Source organism: Zerene cesonia, chromosome 24 (assembly GCF_012273895.1).
Source record: "Zerene cesonia ecotype Mississippi chromosome 24, Zerene_cesonia_1.1, whole genome shotgun sequence".
Classification (NCBI taxonomy): Eukaryota; Metazoa; Arthropoda; class Insecta; order Lepidoptera; family Pieridae; genus Zerene; species Zerene cesonia.
In genome coordinates, this window is record NC_052125.1 from 4,030,189 (window position 1) to 4,040,614 (window position 10,426).

Below are 10,426 nucleotides of genomic sequence, written 5' to 3' on the forward strand. Positions count from 1 at the left end.
TTTTTTTTTAACTTTTGTTTGAATCAGACATTAGATATTATTAAAAAGTATTTGAATATCGAATCATAAAAGATTTCATATGTGTAATGTTTATTACTGTACGTATTTTCAGAAATGAAAGAAATGGCAAATACAGGAAATACGAGTGCTGTTTTTTTTCTTGGATCTAGAGCACACTATCAGGTATGTGAACATTTTTTTAACATTATATTTACAAACCTGATTTATGAACAAATGATGAAAAGGGGGGTATTTTATATCAATTATAGAATAAAATAATATATAATCGCCTTCAAATTGTCAAAACTAGACCAATTTTAAATGAGGTAAAAAAGAAAAAAGGAATACAAATACAGTCGAATCGTTAACCTCCTCCTTTCTTTGAAGTCGGTTGAAAAATGGTACTCAGCACTATTAATATAATTGTGGCTCTTCTTTCGCTGCAAAATTATTTACACATAACTCACATTTATGAAATTAGAAAAAGCATATTCATATTAATCAATCATATATATCAATTTTTTAACTCTAATTTAAAGTATAAAAAAACATTTAATAAAGCGATTGCCATACTTTTTAATTAATTATTTCAAATATTCAATAATTTTTTTAGCTGTTCTAAGCCAATCTAAACCAAACCTTAATAGCAGCGTTATACGCATTCCTAAACAACTAAAACAATTAATTGAAAAACGTAACTATGACAGTCACTATTTTTTTTTTAAATTTCGCCCACAATTATACCATATCGCGTAGTTATTTATGTCGTCAGTATACCCAGTATTTATGTCTACAAATTTTGTTTATTGTTATAAAAATTAATCGACTCGACGTCGTACACACAATAAACCTTATTCATAACGAGAAATATGAGACATAGATTTTTTCTAATTAGAAATGAATTCGTGTGAGGGGACAATTGGCGGAAATTGGGGGCGTTGGGTTTCCAATCCATCCTGTGATGATCAAAAAGGTTTTTTAATTTACAAGTGTGTTTCTCACCAGGTACTAGACCAGCCGGAAACCTACGACCAAGACAGTGGTAACACATCAACAGAGACATTATACCAGAACGCCTCTGTAGAGGAGCTCTGGAAGGAGGTGGATTGTGATAGTCCCAATTGCAATGAGCGAGCCTTGTGGAACTACGAGCCTGATGTTAATGGTCAGTTTTCTCTCTGTGTTTATACGTGTTTCATCCGGATAAGTTTATCAAACACTCATTCATAAGTTAATCCGGATAATTATCCGGATAAATAGCTGCTCCAAGTGGATCTAAATTTTTGTATGTTTCCACCGATACCCAAATGTTAAATGTCACAAGTGTATTAGTCTATCTGTCTGAAATTTGAGTCCTGTCTCTCCCTTATATACTGGACATTGGCGGAGTCCCTATTTACTGGGTGGAGCCATTAATTAAAAGAAGAAGAAGAAGAAACTCATCCGGATAAGTTCATCATTCACTCATTCATAAGTTCATCCGGATAAGTTCATCATTCACTCATTCATAAGTTCATCGGGATAAGTTCATCATTCACTCATTCATAAGTTCATCGGGATAAGTTCATCATTCACTCATTCATAAGTTCATCCGGATAAGTTCATCATTCAATCATTCATAAGTACATCCGGATAAGAATAAGTTAAAAAGCAGTATCAGTATGAAGGCACGCAACTCAGAGGCACTTCCGCACCGAACGAGCGATAAAATTAGAAAAGTCGCACTACCCCAGACCCCTATTTGATATAACTATCTGTGAGCAAACATAAAAGTGAAGTAAAATCTTTGTATAATGCAAATATTTTTTACTAGCAGTCCGCCCCGTCTACATGTACATATGTGGTGGTACATATATAGCCTACTAGCTGTGCCCCGCGGTTTCACCCGCGTAAGTCCGTATCCCGTAGGAATATCGGAATAAAAAGTTGCCTATATGTTATTCCAGTTATCCAGCTGTCTACGTACCAAATTTCATGGCAATTGGTTCAGTAGTTTTTACGTGAAAGAGTAACAAACATCCATACATCCATACAAACTTTCGCATTTATAATATTAATAGGATAGCCTTCCTTAATAAATGGCTTACTAACACTGAAGGAATTTTTCAAATCGGACCAGTAGCTCCTGAGATTCGTGCGTTCAAACAAACAACCCAACACATTCTTTTTATATGATAGATATAAAAAAAATATTGCAAAAAATCGAATAAATAAAAAATTTACACGCACAAGCATTTTACATCCACGCAAATGTACATAATTGTACTTTTATGTACTCTTTAGTTTATGTTTAAAGTTATGGTCGAATTTCTACCACTGAACGACCACTGGATTTATTTATTGACTAGCTGCGCCCCGCGGTTTCACCCGCGTTAGTCCGTATCCCGTAGGAATATCGCGATAAAAAGTTGCCTATATGTTATTCCACTTGTCCAGCTGTCTTCGTACCAAGTTTCATTGCAATCGGTTCAGTAGTTTTTTCGTGAAAGAGCAACAAACACACACACATCCTTACAAACTTTCGCATTTCAATATTAGTAGGATTGCGAGTTGTACCGCATACAAATCATTGTTTCATACTTCACCATTAAGTTAGTTTTTTGTTACTATAAGTAGCCTTAAACTTTGACCAAATAAAAAGAAGTTGTGTGTGCGATTCACACACGATAGTAGTGAAACTTCAATAAATCGTAGTATGTATATTTCTGTCTCATTCTTAACCGACTTCATTCTACACATTGTACATTTACAGGTAAGAGACACAAATACATTTTTGTATTTGTGTCTCTTACCTGTCGTTTTTTTCCGTTGCATCAGGTTTGAAATCACAACGATTCTAAAGAAGTTTCACTTCAAAAAGTCTGAAAGCGTAACGATAATATGAACGAGAGGTATAATGTTTTTTAAGGTATATTGTTTGTTTGTTATTCAGTTAACTTCGAAGCAGATACCGGCATTAAGAAGAGAATTAATCGCCAATCCAGTAATGCTCTATTATGTGATAATATGCAACCGGCGGCTTTGAATGAAGTCCGTGACAGGTAATTGATCTTTTTATCGAGATTTTTGTAATATCGTCATATATACTTCTAGACATATAAAAACAGAAAAAACGGTGTGCATATCTTTAATATTAAAAAAATAATAATTGCAGGGGATTTAAACAGTATAGAGCTGGAATAAAAAATGTGTCTATTTGTCTGTTTGTTTGTACACCCTATTCTCCGGAAGTACTTAACGGATTTGATTGAAAATGTTTGTTGTTATATAGGTTAAGTCTGGGTAACATATAGGCTATAATTTATTTCGGAAACGAAACACCTGATGCAAAACACGACATACAACCTAATCTATGAGAAATAGAAAAACTATGTCATTACAAACATTATTACACCTGCGGAGCATTTTCTGCTGAGACTATCAATTTTAAGATATGGATCTCGGTCCTAGGGATCCGGATCTAGGGCCAGCCAGCAGCTATAAAAGAAATAGAAATGATGATGTCTGGTGGAAATTTAATGTTGACTTATATAATAACTTGCTGCGCCCCGCGTAAGTCCGTATCCCGTAGGAATATTGGGATAAAAAGTTGCCTATATGTTATTCCAGTTGTCCAGCTGTCTACGTACCAAATTTCATTGCAAACGGTTTAGTAGTTTTTGCGTGAAAGTGATCTGTGTGATTTATGTATGCGTATTTATATTTTTCTGTTTGTTTTTATGTATGTGTATGTAGATTATGATTATGTATAGTATTTTTATATGTATTATTACCTATGTATGTATTTGTGTATATGTGTAAGTATGTATATTTTAATATATGTTTATTTTTTTTTCATGGTTCTTCAATACATTTATATGACTATATTATTACTTTTTTTTTATAGCACCTTTTGCCCTGTGTTTTTTTTTTACTAAACATTAATAGCGTCTCCTTGTACACCAGGTTGTCTGGAAGAGATCGCTACTTTAGCGATAAGACCGCCTGTTGTGCTTCTATAGAGTTTTTTTATAGAATTTATTTATGTATGATTTGGTGCACAATAAAGTATTTTTGATTTGATTTGATTTGATTTTGAAAGAGTAACAAACACACACACATCCTTACAAACTTTCGCATTTATAATATTAGTAGATAGAAGGCCGATTAATTTTTTGATATCATAGCGGATAACTGAGCTGGTGGTTCGCCTGATGGTTTGCGATCACCGCCGTCCATGAAAATTCGCAGAGCGCCTCTGTCGCTGTGTTGCGCTCTAAGCTCTAAGGGTCAAGGGATAAGGAAATGGTTGATGGCTGAAAGGAATGTACTGGAAGGGGGAGGAAAAGGAAACGTGCCTCCCACTCCGGCACGTTCCTTAAGCGTTAAAATCAACGTTCCCAGTGATACAGACAAACACAAGCCGCGCCGTACATTCCTGTCGTTCCTGACGTCGCTGACGCGTCGGAAACGCCGCGTCGACAACGCTCAGTATCTGAAGCGCATGGAGAACGTGTTGACGACCTGCACGTATAGGGAGTCCTGCCGGTGTTTAGATTGCCAGGTGAGAAATTTTTTTACATTTTTTCTAGATTTTTTTTATGCTATTTTATGCTAGACGCCCGTCCCGACTCAACCCGGATATCATGATTCCTGTTTTATCCTGAGGGAGCATGTAATCGGGGTAAAAACTATCATATCACCCAAGTCAGCTCATGACATGTCTACATACCTTATTTCATCAAAATGCGATCAGTAGTTTCAGCGTGATTGACGGACAGACATTCAAACAAACTTTTACATTGATAATATTGGTGTGTTAGTGTGAATTTAGAGTTAATTTTACCATAGACATTCTTTTCTTTGTAGATAACTAATTTTTATTTCATCTAAGGTAAATACGTAAACAGTACTCGAAATATTGATGAGGAAGTGGGAGCTTTCCTACTACAGGTCTTTTTTTTACTTATCAGGGGAGTTCCGAGTATCCTATCCTACTAATATTATAAATGCGAAAGTTTGTAAGGATGTGTGTGTGTTTGTTGCTATTTCACGCAAATACTACTGAACCGATTGCAATGAAATTTGGTATGTGCGTAGCTGGACAACTGGAATAACACAGAGACAACTTTTTATTCCGATATTTCTACGGGATGAAACAGACTTACGCGGGTGAAACCGCGGGGTGCAGCTAGTATTATATAACCACACACCCAGGTTGTATTGAAATATATTGTTAAAAGTGTTTAAATAGATTCCTCATTTTATTAAAGTGTTTAGTTCTGATAAATTTATAACCTATATTAAAAATGTATGAGTTCAGAGAGCCTACTATAGCATTAATGAATATATGGAAGATAACAATCCATGGAATGTTGTCGCTTAAGAACCACAGGGCAGTTATTTGGCATCATTGTTATGTACATGTTACATATTATGTAGAATTAAAATTTTAAAATTGATATTATTTTAAAAGAGCAACTACAGAGTTTGTTGCCGTCTCTTCTCTGTACAAACTGCTTTCCGAACCGGTGGTAAATGTTAAAACTGTCTTATGACGATTCAAAAATGCTTCTATAAGAAGTCTTATTGAATAAATAAATGTTTCAGTTTTACTAGCTATTGCCCGCGGTTTCGCACGCGTTAGGCCGTTACATTATCATTTATAAGGATTATATTATAAGTGAACATTATATGTTGGATCCATTAGAATTTTTACAAAAAATAAAATTGACTCGTAGATCTATGATCCAAGATAAATGATAGTTTATATATCATCTTTAAAATAAGAGTAGTTTAATAGATGTTATTATACATATAAACCTTTCTCTTGAAACACTCTATGCATTAAAAAAAATCCTACCAAAATCTGTTGCGTAGTTTTAAAGATAAATAGGGACAAACAGAGAAAGCGTAGGTATAAGTAGAGAAAAGTAAAAAAAAAACAAAAATACCATCGAATTGAGACCCTCCTTCGTTTTTAGGAACGTCGGTTGAAAATATCTAAAATAAAAAACAAAACACAAAAATGAATTTAAACAATTTTATTTTCATCATCTTATAAAATAGTCAATTTATAAGCGCGAAGTCAACAAAACAATTTTAAGATAAAATGAGGATGTTTTAAGTAATTTTAAAAGATAGAAAAGTTAGAAAATTTTGTTTATTTGTTAAACAAATGATACAGTGTGTAATACTACAGTTAATTTTTAAACTTACTTCGAATAAATATTTATTTTTCCTATTAGCTACAATTGTTGTTTTATCTAGAAATGTTATTAATTGAATGATATTTATTGTCAAGTTACCATCACTGTAAATTGGATAAAAATATAAACAAAGTTGCGAATTTTGTTAAATACATGTATTTAAAACTAGCGGTTCGCACCGGCTTCACCCGTGGTAATTTTTCTCTCCATAAGCTCCCTTCTGCTTTATAAAACCGTAAAAAAATTCGCCGCATTGGTCGAGCCGTTCTCGAGTTAAGCTTAGCAACAAATTTCGTCATTTTTTTGTATCGATATTAATACCTTTTTCAAAGAAAGCATTTTATATTATTTTAAATATACTCTTTAGACATATTTTTCATGTTCAAAACCACTAACCAACCAAAATAAAAGATACTTTCGGATTACGTTTCGTCAGGATGTGGTCAAGTCAACAGCATCTTACAGTGATACATTGATTTTACGTAGCACTGTCAAACAGTTTTGTGACGTTATAGTAACTGATAACTTACTTTATTTGATACTACTGGTCCGCCCCGGATTCGCCCGTGGTACATAATTATACTAATATTATAAAGCTGAAGAGTTTGTAAATATAAAGCCTATGGTATTCGGGGATCACACACCTCGATATGTGAAAGAACTTTTGAAATCAGTCCAGTATTTCCTCAGATAAATGTGTTCATACAACTCCTCAGATTTACATATATTATTATAGATGGTAAGATAACACAATAAAAATTTGGATTTGCCAAATTATGATTTATTAAAAACTCTTTTTTATCTAAGCTAAAACAGTATCATAAGCCTATGAGATTTTAATTGCATATCAAGAAGGCTTGAAAAATGTATTATGGAACATCTAACATTCCCCATTTTCGAAGTTGGTCAACCAATATTTATCGTTGATAGCATGGCTATTTTAAATATACATTTACAAACTTAATTATATACTACCAATTCTTATACCAAATTAAGCTATAAATAAGCTTAGAGCACCAATTGAATACAACACGTTTAAATAATTTAATGAAGCAAGGCATTTTTGAATATAATTATTATTTTTTATATGTTTAGAATTTAAACAAGCTTCTAGAATATTCTATGATATAATATTATTCCAAGGTAATGTACAAATTCTATTGCTTTCATGAGCACAAAGTTGATAATGATAACAGTGTAATTTCAATTATAAAAAAAATTTGTATGGTATTGGAATATAAACAACTATTCAATGCAATTTGCATTTAATAATGCTCATTGTCTTTTATTATATTACAAGTACTAAAATTTCGTTTTTGAAATACTCCATTAAAATTCCTACTTTAGGCAATGTCAACTTACAAAATACAGAATATTTACAATACAAATGAAACAATTTACAAGCACTATTGTACAAATTTGTCAATTTCATATTCGGAAATTGCGTCAACATCGTCAGTAACCTGGAGCTTCTTCCGTTCGTCAACTCTGATACATTTAAGGCATTTCTGGCCCTTTCTCAGCCAGCAACCCCTATGGTACATGGAATTACACCGGTCACACATGATAGCCCCGCTATCGAATGGATATAACACTTCATTATTACCACAAACTTCGCATAAATAACCTTTTCCCGAACACAAGGCACATTTAGTTATATGAGCTCGACATATTTCCGTCAATTCGGTCAACTGTGTCTCTAAACTTCCATCGTTGATCGCTTGCAAGTGTGACATGCTGTATTTCTTATTCACATCACCCAGCTGAACAAATAATGGCGATAACAGATTCGTACCCTCTGCACAAGCACATAGATAACGCCTCATCCATTCTAAGTCCCTCCTCATTTTGTGAACCCACTCCAACTCAGCTATGAAACTGAATAGCTTCGAATTTATATTCTCAATATCTATATATGGTCTAGACCATGACAAAGTAAGCATTTGGTAGGCTAACCGAGACACATAGCGCTTGTCCCAATCCCAATTGTGTATTACACGGGCAGGTATCGCAAATAAGTCGTTCCAGTGGCATGTGGTACAGAAATACATTCCAGTGTAATCACACAGCCTTGGTTCGTTCCACATGTCTTTAAATGTAAGGGTAGTCTGACATTCCGCACACTTATAATCCTGTGCGGCCAGACCCTTTTCGGGGCATATATTCATTTCAAACTGGCCCCTCTCCGTCATAACAACATGCGCGCACACTCTGCACACCTCATCCACACATTTATAGTGGCAGACATAATTACAGTCAGTGCACATATAAGAGCTCTGTACGATACTCCATATAACTCCACTACAATGATCACAGTACTGCTTTCTATTGCTAATATTGACTTGTTGTTCGAAATGGTGGCCTTTTATGGTGATTTTGGCCCTCAGTTGCCCGTCGTTTTCTTTTAAATCCTCCAAACGCAATCTCAACTCGACCAAATACCGCACGAGCCATTTTCGCTCGTCTGAACACTGCGGACTACTTAGAACCAGTTCTTTGCATTGATTTATGGCTCTTTCGATTTCATCGCGTGTTGCTGAGCTGTGAATTTTTAACTTTTTGTTGGCAATGGACTTCGGGATGTAGTTGGAATCGATGCTTTCGTCCGCAGAGACGCAGCCAGATGTGGATGAAGATGATCTGGACGCGTCTTCCGCGCTGCGTGGACTGCAGCATATCAAACTGTTGCGATATTTAGGTGAATCATTCGCTACGGCTGCAGCCATTGTGTTTATCACTAAGCAATTAATGCAAATCCGTATAACACTTCTTCAAAACAATGTATCACTGCGCATTTGTCATCTATTTATGTTGGAATATTATTTAAATACTACGTCATAAACTCATACATGGTTTCTTTGTTTTGAAGTTATCTAAGTGTACAAAAACTCAACAATTAATTTACATTTTATGTATGACATAATTCCTCCCGTGACTTTGACGTTTCGAAATAATACTGTCACGCATGACGCCCGTTTCAAAATGCGATGTTCCATTTTACGTTAAAAAATTACCATTATTAATGATTGATGCAGTGATTTAAAATTTAATAATATAAATGATTACTATATACAGAGCCGATACTTTGAATATGAAAGCGACACCGAAGACTATAATTCGGAAGAAGATTATACTTACAACTACAACGTGAACGATGTAGAAGCTCAAGCTATGGATAACGATGAATCAGATGACGAGGTAATATAAGTTTATTTTTGATTCCATGTATGATTAATTAAAAAATTTATTAAAAATACATATGTTTTAGATAAGCACGTTAAAACAGAAACAAACAAACATAAGCCTTATATGTTATTGAATTCACCCCCCTACCTCTTTCTCTTTACTATAGCAACGCCTTGGAATTTATATCACAGCTAGGCTCCTTCCACCTTCCACATTAGAAACATTCCATTCCCATAGAAATTTACTCTCACAGCGCGGGTGAGCACTCGAGCACGGCTAGTTGATATTATTTCTCATTTCATTGCAGGTGTTCGTCCCCTACAATCCAGGTGATAATACATCGACAGATCTACTTCTAGACGACACGGAAACCGTGACGTCAGTATCGAGCGCGAGTGAAACGGAACAGCCGGTCGAGAAACAGATACAACTAGAGGTCGCCGCAAGCACTTCCGCCGTGCTGAATGTGCTTCTGTTCCATCCGGGCTGTATTGTGCAATAAAAAAAAGGAAATAAATGATAAAAAAGTTGTTTAACTTTAGTGTATTCGTGCAAAAAAATGGGAATTGATTAAAAAATAGTTGTCAAACTTAGAAGATAGAAGCTAGTTATCGAGTATCGTGCAAAAAAAATAAACGATGAAAAAACGTGACTTGGATGCATTGTATAAAATATAAAAGTAAATTAAACGATAAAAAATGTCATCCTCAAATGAATGTACATGCATAAACAATAAAAAAACTGTCTAATTATAATTAAAAAATTAATGCGATAAAAGCTGAAAAATATGGTTTAAAAAGTATACATGGTAATGGCGCGAAATTGTCATTGTTTTACTTTTTGCATTGACTACAGATTAATTTTATTAACTGTACTTTTAATGTTTTGCGTAGGTAAAAGATATTCTGAAATTCCCAATACATCTATTCATATTTATTAACACGTCTAATATATTTTTGCATTGTGCCTATAATTTATTTTTATTGTTTACCATTCTTAGTACAGTTATAATATCTGTGGCTCTCCTACTATTATTAATAAACTATTAAACG

At 34.1% G+C, this 10,426-nt stretch overlaps 2 protein-coding genes across 2 annotated transcripts; one reads left to right on the forward strand and one right to left on the reverse strand.

Moving 5' to 3' along the window:
• Positions 1 to 116: 116 nt before the first annotated feature.
• On the forward strand, positions 117 to 10,000 carry LOC119836440. Its single transcript, XM_038361762.1, has 6 exons — positions 117 to 183; positions 1,006 to 1,165; positions 2,933 to 3,041; positions 4,384 to 4,543; positions 9,264 to 9,386; positions 9,682 to 10,000. The coding sequence occupies exons 1-6, from the start codon at positions 124 to 126 to the stop codon at positions 9,874 to 9,876; spliced, it is 807 nt and encodes a 268-aa protein (XP_038217690.1). The 5' UTR covers positions 117 to 123; the 3' UTR covers positions 9,877 to 10,000.
• LOC119836439 (differentially expressed in FDCP 8 homolog) lies at positions 6,009 to 9,124 on the reverse strand. The gene has a single exon (XM_038361761.1). It carries the CDS (start codon positions 8,912 to 8,914, stop codon positions 7,595 to 7,597), a length of 1,320 nt encoding a protein of 439 aa, XP_038217689.1. The 5' UTR covers positions 8,915 to 9,124; the 3' UTR covers positions 6,009 to 7,594.
• Positions 10,001 to 10,426: the final 426 nt, after the last annotated feature.